Source organism: Cottoperca gobio, chromosome 23, assembly GCF_900634415.1.
Source record: "Cottoperca gobio chromosome 23, fCotGob3.1, whole genome shotgun sequence".
Lineage (NCBI taxonomy): Eukaryota > Metazoa > Chordata > Actinopteri > Perciformes > Bovichtidae > Cottoperca > Cottoperca gobio.
In genome coordinates this window covers 8087348-8102500 of record NC_041377.1, presented here as the reverse complement: position 1 = coordinate 8102500, position 15153 = coordinate 8087348, and the positions used below count along the sequence as shown (strand labels likewise).

Sequence of the window (15153 nt, the reverse complement as noted above, 5' to 3'; positions counted from 1 at the left end):
CACACCTCCCACGTTTTAAAACACGTGGGGCTTCGTTCTGACTTGACAGCCATTCATTTACTGCAGCATCTAGAGCAGTTGCTGGACGCATGCAGTGCATTGTGGATCAGCGTTGCGTGTTAGAAGAGAGGGGATTGCTCCGAGCGACCTCCATAAAAGAGAGTTGTCACTTTCTATGAAGTTGCATTTTTATTATGTTGACAAATAAAAAAACAGATTTTCTGTGTCTGTTTCCTCCAGCCGGAGAATTTGCTGTATTTTAATCCCCAAGACGAGTCAAAGATCATGATCAGCGACTTCGGTCTTTCCAAGATGGAGGGCAGTGGGGATGTCATGTCCACTGCCTGTGGCACGCCAGGATATGTCGGGTAAGGTGCTCCGACCGTCTGACTGTCTGTTTAGTGATCATGAAGGCTCCGGCTGACTCTCCTCTTATTGTTGTTCTCTGCTCAGACTGTGAGCGCTGACACTGACAAAGACTTTCCTTCCATGTCACTGTCATCATGGACATTTGTGTTTACTTGTTTACATGAACCAAACTCATGTGACTTTCCTTTCGACCGACATGGAGAGTCCAAGCTCATGAAACAGTTTCAGGAGGTTTAACTGGACCTCAAGCTGACATAGAGCAGAAGGCTACTAAAAACACAATCCAGATTGAAGTTTAGTAAACAAACACCAGGCTACTACAGTGGAGTCACATTAGTACAGAAGAAGACAACAAACCAAGGCTCACTGTTTTCTCCCTTTCAGCTCCGGAGGTCCTCGCCCAGAAACCGTACAGTAAGGCCGTGGACTGCTGGTCCATCGGAGTCATCGCCTACATCCTGTAAGTCACAGATGTCTTCCTTGTGTTATATAGTCACACAGCAGGTGGTTTCATCCTCACAGGCCAGCACGCAGTCAGTGGGTGTTCACAGGAAACACATTAACACCTGATGTCAGAGAAGCACGTTGGCTGAGCGCAGCTACTTTCTGTTGTTGGGAGTCAAGACGTCTGATGTGTGCTGTGCAGGGTCTCTAAATACTACAGTTTTAATATTGGGGTTAAAAAGCATGGTTGACTTTAATGACTTTACAGTCTCCCTAAAAATATTACTGTAGGTTATTGTAACATCAGTTGTAGGCTATAAATCATGAATAATATCTATTTATTTATTCATTAAATAGTTTGACATGCCTTGGCAGCACTGATGTCATTATGATGGCTCTGTTCTGCTTCCACATGCATATCCCTGATGAAGATGTGTACTAACACTACTAACAGTTTGAATGTGTGCACAAAAGTGTGAGAGACAGAGAACGCCTCCCTGCTGGCAATTAGCACAATTAGCACGATTAGCGAATGGAGTCAGACCTTGTTAGCTTTTAGCTGCTGCTCAGGTGGAAAGATCACATCAGGTAATCAGCCATGATAATCGTGTGTGTGTGTGTGTGTGTGTGTGTGTGTGTGTGTGTGTGTGTGTGTGTGTGTGTGTGTGTGTGTGTGTGTTTGTGTGTGTGTGTGTGTGTGTGTGTGTGTGTGTGTGTGTGTGTGTGTGAGAGAGAGAGATGGAGAACGGCATTTTAATGAGTTTTGGTGCATCCAGAACTTTAGCCATGAGGTGCAGCTTCAGTTCCCACTGGGGACACTGGGATACTAGAGAGAGTGAGATACTTGGGATACTGGGGACACTGGGGATATTGGGACACTGGGGATACTTGGGATACTGGGGACACTGGTCTATAACACTGGAATCAGAAAATAGTAAGAAAATCATTTTAAAAAAGCGTCTATGAGTTAATGTCTTGAAATAAGGTGTTTCTTTAATCTCAGCCCTAAATGAATGATTTGATAAATAAGTGAATTCATTTATGATTTATTGCATTAAAATATAAATCAATTAGTAGATGAACAAGTGAAGTCAAAGCTGTTAATACATCAGGTGAGGAACAGATGAATGAGTTAATAATGATCGTGTGCAGGCTGTGTGGTTACCCTCCGTTCTACGATGAGAACGACTCCAAGCTGTTCGAACAGATCCTGAAGGCCGACTACGAGTTTGACGCTCCGTACTGGGACGACATATCAGACTCAGGTGAGCCTTCCTCCTCCTCCTCTTCCTCCACCTTCTTTTCCTCCACCTCATCCTCTCTTCCTCTTCGTCCTCCTCCTTTCCCTCTCCTCTCCTCTTCGTCTTCTTCTTCCTCCTCCTCACATTTCTCTTTGTCTTCTTCTTCCTCCTCCTCTCTTCCTCCTCTCTTCCTCCTCTCTTCCTCCTTCTTCTTCTCTTCCTCCTCCTCTCTATCTCCTCCTCCTTCCCTCTTCCTCCTCTCTTCCTCCTGCTCCTCTATTCCTCCTCCTCCTCTTCCTCCTCTCATGTTCTTCATGTTTTATGACCTTTTCAATGTTTTTTTCTCCCAGCCAAGGATTTCATCGGCAGTCTGATGGAAAAGGATCCATCCAAGCGCTTCAGCTGTGATCAGGCGCTCAGACACCCCTGGTGACAAACACACACTCACACAGAGTAACAGAAGTCCAAATAAACATTGACGTACAGTTAGAAGTGTTAACGCAGAGTTTGTGTGTGTGTGTATTAATCAGGATCGCCGGGGATACAGCACTCTGCAAGAACATCCACGAGTCAGTGAGCCGGCAGATCAGAAAGAACTTCGCCAAGAGTAAATGGAGGGTTAGTTTAGTGTTTATTCTTCGTGGTTCTGGCTCTATTGCAGCATATTACTGTGTATGTTTTGAGGAGATGGTCAGGAGTTCCCCTTCAGCATCAGAACAGGAGTAACACTTCCTTTAAGAGCGGCTCCTCACACTCTGTCAGACTCATTTCACATCCAGCCTGTGTAATATGGGAATGTTGTTAATGAAGTATCAGCTGCAACAGTCATCATGCTCATTTTAGTGACAGTCTGAGTCAGAGCTACTATGATCACATTTATGATCTTTTATTAATATTAATAAAACTATTATTAATTATTATTTTAAATATAATTATTAATTAAAGCTGAGGTTGCTTCTTGTGTCCACTATGTGGCGCCAGAGAGCATAAACTAACCGTACGTTGGATTCTTGTACATCTTGTGAAGACCACACTGTAAGTGTCATGTCAATGGGATGATGTTTGTCACAAAAGGGTAATTTCCTGTTGCCAGTGGGTGGCGCTATGACTATGAGTCAGTAATGGCATGAAGATGTCTTCAGGCCGGGACGCTTATCCAGCACGAGACATTTTAAAAAGATTTGACCATGTGGAGTCGAGCTACAATGGAAGCCATGTCTCAAGGCTTTTCTGACAGAGTTTCAGATGGATCTGCTTAATCTGTGAGGTGGAGGTCGTAAAAGTACACAACATGTAACTTCCTGTTGTCATTGGGGCACTTATCTAGCATGTGAAATTTAGAGCATATTCGTCAATGTACGCTCAAGTTACAACAACTTCCTGTTTCACGCCCCGGTTACATAGTTGGATGTGGATTAGTAGTGCTGACCAACTGGGGTTCTTCAGGCAGGTTCTGCCACAAAGAGACTGCAGTGTGATCAGAGTGTGTAGAGCTGCTGTGGTGGTCAGATCCAGAGAGACAACACATTGATGTGTTGTGGTTTTCTTGACCCGGTGACGTTATGGGTCACAGGCTACAGTAATCTGCTGTACATCGGGTCCTCAGGCGGAGTTTAGGGAACTTCTGTTTGCAGGCACAGGAAGTGATGTAGGGTTTTAACACAAATGAAGGATCCTCGGAAATTGAGTCCCATGGCTGAATCGCCATGATGTGAATTCCCAACACTTAGTATTAAAGATTCCTCCTGCTCATGAAGCAGTACTTTGTGTGGCTCATGCCAAACCAACCGATAGAAATAAAAGCTTAATGAAGCATCACCGACCAGTTCTGCTCCTGCCCCCCTCTCTCATCTGATATTCATTTAGTTTACACTTTACACGAACCCTCGCTCTTATGTCACACAAAACATTATGAAATAAAGAAGATGCTATTGCAATTATAATCCCCACGACTTTTATGATAGACAGAAAAGTTGACGCAAAGTGAGAGCTCTCTGTTTTGTTTTGTTTTGTTTTTTCATTTAGTTTTTTCTTTCCTACCTCTCTCCAGCAAGCATTCAATGCCACCGCCGTGGTTCGGCACATGAGGCGGCTGCAGCTTGGCAGCAGCATGGGCAGCAGCATGGACGCCTCCAACCCGCCGACCAGGTTGAACCAGACGCAGAGGCCATCTCAGAACCAGAGCCAGACGGGCCAAAGCCAGAGCCAGCCAGCTCAGAGCCAAAACACGGGCCATGTGGCGCAGAGCGCCAACTCAGCCGCCAGCAAAAGCTCTTCCACAGACAACAACATAGCAGCTCCCTGCAAGGAAAGTGAGTATGAGCCAGTAGTAGGGAACATATGTGTACTGCAAAAAGTTTAAGAATTTATATTTCACTGAACCTTCCCCTGAACAGCAGTTGTCCGGTCCTAGTTTAGCAGCCGCAGCGAGGCAGAGCGTGCCTCTCATTCAGACTCTGAATGGATGTAAAGACTCTTTTTTTAGTGTTTCCAATACCACAATCACAATGTCAGAAATGTAGAGAATGGAATAAACAGTGTGTTTGTCTGCTCTTTTGTAATTGCAAACAATAGCATGTTCAGCTAACTAGCTTACCTAACTACTAACTAGGCATTCATTTCAAGACAAGGAGCATTTCATACAAAGTTGTTGTGTTGGGTTAAAGGTTATGGAAAATGCTACTATATCAGAGTGTAAACTAACATTAGCAGCTCATTACCTCATTATCAGATATAGTGTGCGTTCCCAGGGAAGCCTCTTTTCTTGTGTCGTAAGTAAAACACATTGTTTGTAAATACACACCATAATCTGTGTTGCCCCTTGAAGTATTACTTAGAAACATACCTGCCAACACCTTTTAACCCTTTCTCCCGCTGTGTGGGATATTTGTTGCCAGATTAGATTGGAGAACAATATAATCTCCTTCACACATTACGCTTCATTTCTATCGTGGTACCTGGCAACAAAATTCTGGAGCATGTCAAAAGCCCTGGCCTGCCTGCACGCGCTCAGCCCCTGCCCTACTTAACACTTGCTTAACAAACATTATGTAGCTCTATATCATGTGTACACCACACAATGTAATTTTCATGTAAATCGGCTGATGTTTGTCACATAAGGCTGACTTCCTGTTGCCAGTAGGTGGCGCTATGGCTATGACTCAATGTTTCCCTTTAAAATTATTCAGGCCTGAGCCCTTAGCATGCCACACGCTACACATGTGCAAAGTTTCCTGAGTTCTCAAGCATCTCAAGCACCCCAAAAATGCATTCAAATAGAGGAAATAATTAAAATAATAATCCTTTCAGTTTCAATAGGTCCTTCGTTCCAATTTTGTCGGTGCTCAGGCCCTAATTAAAGCTGTAAGCAGCAACTAACTGCAACTTGCACATCCGCACACGTCGGGGTTACTGGCGGTTCGCCGGCACAACTACACAGGAACCCTGACCCTGACCCTGAGCGCAATGATGCCTGAGTGCATGAGTTCTGTAAGGGAGCGGGGCTACAGTGTAGGGGCCGGGGGAAACCATTGGCATGTATATGTCCTCAGGCCTGGACCCTCAGCATGCATGTGAAATCTGGCTTTAGATGCTACTGACCAAATTTGAAGTGGATCGGATAAAATCTATAGGAGGAGTTTGTTTTAAGTACGGCACCTGTAAAAGGTGAAAATTGCACATGAAATTCAAAATGGCCGACTTCCTGTCGGGTTTACGGTACACCTCCAAGAGGCTTTTTTGTACATCTTTACATGATACATATACGTACCAAATTTCATACAACTACGTGAAAGTTGAAGGTGGGGTCCTTTTGTTTGTTAACCGTCTGTTAGGGACCGTGGCAAATTAGCTATGCCAAGCCCAACCCCCACATCAGATATCTATATTCGCCACTCCCTATACATGTGCAAGAATTTTCAACCAAGCACCTTTAAAAATGCCCTCAAAGACAGCAATAAAAAGTGTAATAATAATAATAATCTTCCAAGTCTCAATAGGGTCCTCGACCATGACGTTGTCAGTGCTCGGACTCTAAAAAGTCGGGGTCAATAACAGCATTATAAAAAATATTACTGTTGACTCGTCCCTCTCAGGTGAAGCTGCACCGGTCACACTCTGCAGTCTGGCTTCTGAAGCCTCCTCTCCTGCTTCAGGGGCAGAACTGAACCGGCCACACACCTCGGCGGACCCTGCCCCGGTGATCACAGAGACCAAGTGACGCCAAGTCCCGCGGAGAACCAGCTGGGAGGCCACAGCACTGTGAGGCAGAGAATCGGAAAGAGACGGATGCCGACTTTGTTCCTCCCTCTCCTCACTGCTTTTCATTTGGATGCGCCCCCCAGCAAGTTTCCCGCCCTGCTCCCAGGACAGCAGAGGACTTTACCTCCACCCCACCGACACTATACGCACACCTCCTTCCCACCAGGACGCCGTGAAGGATTCCTCCTGCCACACAATGGCATGGCAACAGTCTCTCATTGAGGATGTTTGTACGGCTGTGATTGGTTGCTGTTTAGTGATGAATGGGTGTCGACTGCAGCAAGTTTGAGCTGTGATTGGTGGTTCAGTGGGCCCAGTGGTATCATATTAATCAATGTCAGTCAACATCAACTTCCCTCTTGAATCTGGTCTTTCCTGCGCCACTTTGTTTAGCTTTTTTCAAAATTATGTTTGACTGTTGACAACTGGATTGTTTGATTTAGTATAATTACTGTTAATCTTAAAGGTGGTATGTGTAACTTTTAAAAAGCAGACACATCGTTGTCAAATTGATCTTAAACAATATGATTGGCCACCAAATGTGACCTGGTGGCTGCAGAGGCTGATAGGTCTTCTTACACTCACTTTACTAAAGTAGCAAACTAATGTGACAACGACTTAATCATGTTAAAAGGCTACGTATAGCACCTTTAATTTGTATTATATGTCCTTATGGGCTTGTTTGTGTTTGTTTGTGCTTTAATAAGTGCTTTAAAAGTACCATACGACTGTTGAGGGGGAGGAACATGAGTAAGCGCTTTATGTATTTTGCACATTGGGTCAGATGAGCCGCCATCCACTTGTGTTTATCATTATTGAGTTGAGATTGTAAAACTTTATAAAGAAAATAATCCAGAGTGGATGTCAGAGCATTGTACAACATAATTATTGTCTGAAAGATAATTGTTTATTATTTTCTTACTTTATAAGACTTTTATAACAATCTCCCTTTAGGGACACACTTACTGTGTATCATGCAGCAGGTTCAGGATGGGATAGTATTTACTGCAAACCAGCCTCCACTTGAGAATGTTAGCGATTACACAAAAGCTTGGCCTGATTTCCGAAACTAACAAGCAGCGCAGTGCAGTTTGAAGATGGCTAAAACCCACGTTATTAACCATGTGGAGAAACTCTACTGCTTTGGGTCCTCAGAATACTCAGCCTGTGTGGAGAAAGTGTCGCCTGCTGCGGCTCCTTCCCCCTCTAAAGCAGCCATGATCTCACCTTTTCACGTTGTCCTGCTGCACCCAGTTCAGAAGTGCTCAGGGAAAACATGTTTCCTGGTTCTGTGTTTTGGGTCCAGGTGTTGTGCCATCACCGTTGTGATCCGGGACGTTAGCTGTTGCTGCAGTGTTGTGGTGACTCCGGACTTGAATGTTGAAGACTTGGGCTCAGACTATTCCACCAACATCTCCAACCCTGGAACTGCGCAGCGGACAGAACCGCCAACACAACATGGAGGATGGGTTGGTTGTTGCTGTAGCCGGTGAGCCCTGCCTTTGTGACCCAACAGCAGACAGTTATTGGGAAGCTTGGGTCTCACACTTAGTAAAATGGTCCAACAATGGCAAATGGAAAGTATTTACTTGATTATGAGCAGCAAAACAAAAATGTATTGTTTTCAGATTCGTCCACTACCTGCTCCCAGCGTTCAGGTTCAACGCAGAGTTTAAAAAAATGTAATGTAACCGTGACAACAGCTCATTTTTGTTGAATGACTGAAGTCCACAGCTGGGAGTCCCTGTGTAATGGATCATTAGTGTGATGGGACATAATGACTTTGTTTTCATTTGTTCTTCATAGAATCTCCTCGTGACTCTGACTTACTACTCGAGCTTCATGCAGGCTGTGGTTATTGGTTGAAATGTCCATTTAGACAGAACTGTACATGTTAAGCGCTCACTCACACATATCAGATTGTCATGATGTAATTCTTCTTCTGATCCCTTTATTGTGAATTGTAGCCAAAGACTGGTGATCGGTACTAAGGCACTTTGGTTCGTTCTCCTGGAGAATCAGTGAGAACAGAACGAGTCAGATATGAAGCTGTTCGAGACACAAGTGGACTCAAACTAAGGGCTGAACCCCAGCTTCTAATTAATCTGGAGATAAATATATTCACCCTCCTCCTCTGTTGCCATTAACCTTTTTCATTATCTACACAGAGTGCTTATGGTACAAATGTCTTTAAGCCTCTGGAACTCACTTTAATCTCGCTGCGTCGTTGTGTGTATTAAGTTCCACTGAAGTGGACTAAGACATGCCAGACGTTTGTGAATGCTCACCAGTCTAAATCTGCAGCACCTTCTTCCTTCAATGAGCTCTGCAAGGACATTTCCACTGTTTGTTTTCTTCCCAATGTGTTCGTCCCCCTCTTCGTACTCTACAACCTTCATACATCATCTGTAGCCCTGAGCCCTGAGCCCATAGGCTGCCACTCAAGACGTCTTTTAAAATGAGTCACAAATATGGTTGACATGAGACAGGAAGACTGTCAGCTATTGGTTAAAGGTTTACATTTGAAACTTAAATATACTGCAGTACCCACTCACTGAATGTGCACTTCAGTATGAAGCATGTAAATCTTCAACTTTCTACCAGCAGTCTGGGTGTCAGCTGTCCTACACAGGGATGGACACTGACTGCAATAGATAACTCAGTGTCCTTTAGTGAGTGAGCCTACAAAACTAAGTTGATTTGAATTTAATTTCTTCACTAACAAGCATCCACTTTAAGAGATCTTTGTGAGAAACCTTTCATCATGCGGGATGCAACACACACACCAGATGTACCACGTTGTTCAAGCACCTTGAGCATACAGCGTGAAACGTGCACTGACATGGTTCATGCTTTGAGACCAATCATGTCACTTTATGCATGTTGTCCGAGCAAATAAAGGTTCAATAATGTTGTTAGGGTTAGCCAGATTAATTTAGTCATTTAAAATGTGCAGTCAAAGAGAAAGTTACCACGTGCACACAGTTCACGTTTCAGAAACATATTTTCATTGTGAGGTCTTGTGTTACATTTTTCTATTGACCACAGTCTGAAATCAGTCCATGTAATTACCCATGTGTTACTGAGGGGAGCTTTTAACCATGTAAGGGCTTTATTTCCATGATCACCTTAAAATGATTATTCACTGTACCCATGTACACATCCCCATTGATGGCTATGCATTTATTTTACATTACAAGTGTGTTGTTAAAGCTTTTCTTGGAATTGGGATCAGGAAACATCAGCAACTACAGTTCAAAATAAATAAATAAAAGTTTAAAGTTTTGGGAGAATAAAGAAGAGCAAGACTCCCTGCCTTAGACGATTTCAATCACCTAACTTTACATTTTTATTATTGAATGAACTCCATTTAAAGTGGTGTACAAGGTTTTTCTCTGACGGTCAGCCAACACTAATAATACACTTCATTAACTGTTTGTGAGGCATTCAGGTTCATGCTGCTCTGTGGTTTATGTTTCATGGATGAATCTTTGTGAAAATGAATGATAATTTTACCGACGTGTTGCCGTTCAGGCGTGTGAGAGTGGCGGAGGGAAGTGGGTTGTATTCTCTGTGCCATGTTTCCTGAAAAGAGAAGCTGAAACCCTCTTTCATCCCGCTGCTGTCATGTATTCTGTCCCACGTGTGACTGCAGAGCTAACGGTGCAGTGTGACGCCATCAGTGTCCAACTCACAGTGAAAGCATCGTTTACTGAACACTAAAGGAAGAAATCCAAAGCTGTCAAAACACACTGTTCAGGAGGGGCGGCGCTCGTCCACCCGGTCGCCTTTTTTTAACCAAGTCGCTTCACAACAGATGAAAACAAGCATGTTAAAAGAAGTGCTTCAAGGATTCGACTTCACCATAATCCTATATGTATATGTTCGTTTCTCTGAATTATATAAAGACGTACACAGGTTGAGATGTCAGAGTTCAGTCAGTAGCACAGTTTCACTTCTACAAACAGTTTCCAAAGGCGGGAATATTAATCGGGCTGACTTTCATTAAGACAACTCTAATGCTGCTTATGAACTTCCAGCTGATTCCCTGCAGACATGAATGACAGTAATCTAGGAATAATATTTCAAGACCTTTTTATTGTGTGACAAGGAGTGGTGTAATGTATTACATTTACTTATCAAGGACATGAAGCTGCCTCTGTTAGCCGTCTGTGGGACTGAACTCTGACCTGCTGCTCCGTGTCTCCCTATGGGCCGTCTGTGTTGTATTTACTCTCTGCATGTGACACAACAAACATCCTGTGCACGTTAACACCCTCATGTCTCAGAGCGGGCGCCGCCTGCACACGTGTCGTGCTGTATGAAGATGATGATCATGATGATGAACGTGGTGATGATGATGAAGATCATGGTGATGATGATGATGAACGTGGTGATGATGGTGATGATGAAGATCATGGTGATGAAGATTATGATGATGGTGATAATGATGATGGTAGGGATCATGGTGATTGTGATGATGATGTAATGATGAAGATCATGGTGCTAAAGATGGTGGTGGTGGTGATGATGTAATGATGAAGATGGTGGTGGTGGTGGTGATGATGTAATGATGAAGATGGTGGTGGTGATGATGATCATGGTGATAAAGATGGTGATGAACATGGTGATAATGATGATGTAATGATGGTGATGATGATGATGATGATGATGAACATGGTGATGAAGATGACTCTGTTAATGGGGCTTGTATATCAGATGCATCGACAATCATGTGCACATATCGGAGTTACCATGACAACACAGCGTTTGTCCTTTGTCTCCTCAATAAATGTGACTCCTGATTTTTTTGGGGTGTTTGTGTTTGTGTCTGGTAAAATTACAATGGAGCCGTTTTATTGGTGGAGGAGAGCCGGTACCAATGTAACGCGGGATGACTGGAGATTGTCTGAACTACATGAGCACGTGCAGCTCACCACAACACTCCTGTCCTGTCCAAGGTTTGACCAGGAAGCAGTTTTGGATCACGGAAAGTAAATTCACTCAAGCGAACGAGTAATGTTGCCCGTTTCAGGAGTCAACGTCGTGCCGTCTGACAGATCAGTTAGTGCTTTAACACATCCTAAAGTTTACCATGTCGTCAGGGTTACCGGTCTTTGGTCCACAGTAACAACAAGGTTTTAGTTTGCCCCGCCGCTCATATGGTCACACTGAGTGCGTCACAGTCATATTTCAGCAGCAGAACATGCAACATCAATAGAAGAAGATAAATTAATGTTAGTAATAGAGCAAATGAAATGTGTTATCAATAAAGTTGTCTGAATCTATTATACTTTTTTTTTAAAGTTAAACTGTTCATATTGTTGTTGGTAAAGTTTTGATATATTAAGATAAAATACTAAATGTTTTCATGATAACAAGGATATTGTCAAACATTTTTAATAAAAACAAGAACAATAATACAATCCAAGTTTATACCGTTGTGTTACTTCTGACCTGACTGACGGGTCTCGAGTAACAATGTCCATTCAAATTATACCGAAATTGTTCCACATTTGCACAAAATAACACGTAAATATACGTTTATCTGACAAGGGTTACTTTCAGACTACATTTCTAACAAATGTAAATCCACATATGTGTATATTGTATATATATAGCATATATATATATATATACATACTGTATATATACCAGTGGCGGCCGTCAGGGCCAGCAAGGCCTTCTCTGCTGGCCTAAACATCATCAGAATATGAATGTAATTTTGATTTATTTTTTTTCACAAATATGCATTAAATTATTCCCCATAGTCTTTTCTCTTAATTTCATAGCTTTCCTCTTGGTTGCGCTGCTTCCAGCCTCAGATCGAGATTTGGAGGGCTGGCCTTTATGTTAGAGCTTTTATCCAATCATATTTCAGCCATAATGTGTTGCCAGGGTCCAAGAAATCTGCCCTGAGGCCTTCAGAATTAACAGTGCCTGTAGCTTAAAGTGAACGGAGACAAAACTGTGGCGTTAACCAATCAGATTTCGAGTTGGCGACATCGGGGCCAGCTAGCAGGCGTACGATAACGTCAGCACGTCCACGTCTTTTGATTGGATACGCACTATTGAAAGGCAGAGCTATGCAGAGCTAGCAACTGACTTTGAACGAGGTAGTTTGTGTAGATTTCTACAAGCTGTTTTTTCAACCCACAATGACTGAAGGAGGAGAAGAGATCGATGTGGTCGCAGATATAATTACAACGCCATTTTAGAGAAAAGCTAGATATCGTTAGAAGAGAAAGGCCAACTCTGGATTCAGATAAACTGTACAACAGAGTCATTGAAGTCTTCTTGAGTAAAGAAAGGAGGATGGATTTTGTGTTCAAATAATCAGTTGTTTTGGTGAGTAACAAGCATTTTGTTTTTTGACAAATATATAAAATGTTTGATGCTTGTACAAGAGATGTAAAGATGTGTGTGGCGCACTGGCTCAGCTGTGCAGTAAAAGTACTCAAGGAGACTTGTTGAATTGTTTTAGTTTAACCTTTATCAAAGTGGATATTCAAGGCTAGGAATACACTTTCACCACTGTCGCAAAGATATCCTCATGAACAAATGCAAATGATTTGTTTGTTTTATTTTATTTTAAGTGAATAGTTTTTGTGTCGTTATTCTTTATCGTCACATTTCTTAAATGAAACTGCTTTAGGTGCGACAATGCGCTGTTTAGTGAACACACTTGTTAAAGCTCACATACTTTTAGTGGACTTAATAAAACTTTGTAGACTAATCCCTTAAAAGCGTCTTTTATTTTTAAGTTTTGACAGTATTCTAGCGATCTTAAAGCTGGTAGTTTAACACTCTTAATTGTAAATGCGGATTTATTGAATATAAATAAATAACTCTGTTGTACTTGACTATGTTAAGGTGATGCAACGCCCGGTTATACTGCGTTTCTGTCTAAATGTATAGTTTCTAGAGTCATGGCGTCATAATGATGGTATTAAGAGGTGGAATAATTCAGTTAAGACTGTGTAAGACATCACTGAAGGCCTAGGTGTGAAATCTACGGCCCGCCACTGATATATACACTGTATATATACATATATATATATATATATACACTGTGTATATATGTATATATATATATACACTGTGTATATATGTATATATATATATATATACACTGTGTATATGTATATATATATATATATATATACACTGTGTATGTATATATATATACACTGTGTATATATATATATATATATATATATATATACACTGTGTATATATATATATATATATATATATATATATATATATACATACATACACACATACATACATATATATATATATATATATATATACACATATATACACAGTCTCCATCGTTTCCCACGTGCGTGTTAAAGTCTCCCAGCAAGACTACGGGGTCCCCTACTGGAGCCCCCTGCAGGGCTCCAGAGTTTTCCCCCCCATAACACGAAGGCGTAGGGAAGCAACCCTCTCGTCCACCGAGCTGAACTCAAACGTAACGGTGCTCAGCCAGACCTCGGCAGACCCCAGTCCCCCGCTGCCGGATCTCTGCAGACATCCGCTCCAGTTGATGCCGGACCGCTGCCGACCCTAGCTGTCCCCCAGCTGCTTGTCAAGGCTGCTCCCCTGTGCTCCCTCCGTCCCACGAGACCACAGGCCCTGTGCTCCCTCTGTCCCCTGAGACCCAGCCCCTGTGCTCCCTCCGTTCCTCGAGACCCCAGCCCCTGTGCTCCCGTTGTCCCGCGAGACCCCAGCCCCTGTGCTCTCTCCGTTCCTTGAGACTCCAGCCCCTGTGCTCCCTCTGTCCCTCAGGACCCCAGCCCCTGTGATCCCCTCTCCTCCCGAGACCCCTGTGCTCCCATCTCTTCCCGAGACCCCTGTGCTCCCATCTCTTCCCGATACCCCTTCGCTCCCCTTGACTCCCGAGACCCACGTGTTCCCCCCGACTGTCGAGACCCCAGTGACTCCGGCCTGGTCTCCCGAGCGACTACTCCGTTGGACTCCAGCCCGGTCTCCCGAGCGGCTTCGCCGGCTTCCAGCCCGGCCTATCCGCCCACATCCTGCCCGGCCTCCCCGCCGGCCTCCTGAGCGGCTCCACCCGCATCCTGCCCGGCCTCCCCGCCAGCCTCCTGAGCGGCTTCGCCCACATCCTGCCCGGCCTCCCCGCCGGCCTGGTGAGCGGCTTCGCCCACATCCTGCCCGGCCTCCCCGCCAGCCTCCTGAGCGGCTCCAGCCGCATCCAGCCCAGGCTCTCCGTCCGCCTCGCCGTCCGCCTCGCCGCCCTCCAGAGCGGCCTTAGACCCTCCTCCGGCACCTTGCTTGTTTTTTGAATTTTGGGACGTCTGGGATCCGTCCCTTGAGAGGAGGGTTCTGTCACAGTCTTGATTTTTGTATATTCTGTTTTATTTTGAAGTGTTCACTCCCCCTTATGTCATGTCTAGTTGTACTTCCTGTCTGTGTGTTTTCCCTCTGTGATTGTTGATTTGTTCCTCCTGTGTCCTTTCACCTTGCCCTTGTGTTTTAGCTTCTCTCCCCAGCTGTGTCTCGTTCCCCTCGTTTAGTGTCTGTGTATATATCCTTGTCTTTCCCAGTGTTCCTTGTCAGATCGTCATCTAAGTGTCACCCTTGCAGATGTCTCCTTGTGCGTCCTCGTGCTCCCCTCCTGGTTTGTCTTTTCAGTTTGCTGTTTACCTTTTGTATTTTTGTTATAAGTAAGCTTTTTCGAATAAAGCCCTCTTTTTGTTAATCTCCTCGTCTGCCATCTTGCATTTGAGTCCTCACCTTTTCGCTACCGTGTAATACAGGAGAACTTTACAAAACTTAAAAGTGCATAGGGAGTGATTCACACAAAAGC

General features: G+C 43.7%; 1 protein-coding gene across 1 annotated transcript in view; it reads left to right on the top strand.

Annotated features, from left to right (window-relative positions):
• camk1da (calcium/calmodulin-dependent protein kinase 1Da) overlaps positions 1-9368 on the top strand; it is a 32562-nt gene extending 23194 nt beyond the window's left edge. The window contains 7 exon segments of the mRNA XM_029462086.1: positions 241-373; positions 754-829; positions 1966-2078; positions 2405-2483; positions 2585-2672; positions 4105-4366; positions 6149-9368. Of these exon segments, the coding sequence (XP_029317946.1) occupies positions 241-373; positions 754-829; positions 1966-2078; positions 2405-2483; positions 2585-2672; positions 4105-4366; positions 6149-6273 (876 nt within the window). The 3' untranslated portion in view covers positions 6274-9368.
• Positions 9369-15153: the final 5785 nt, after the last annotated feature.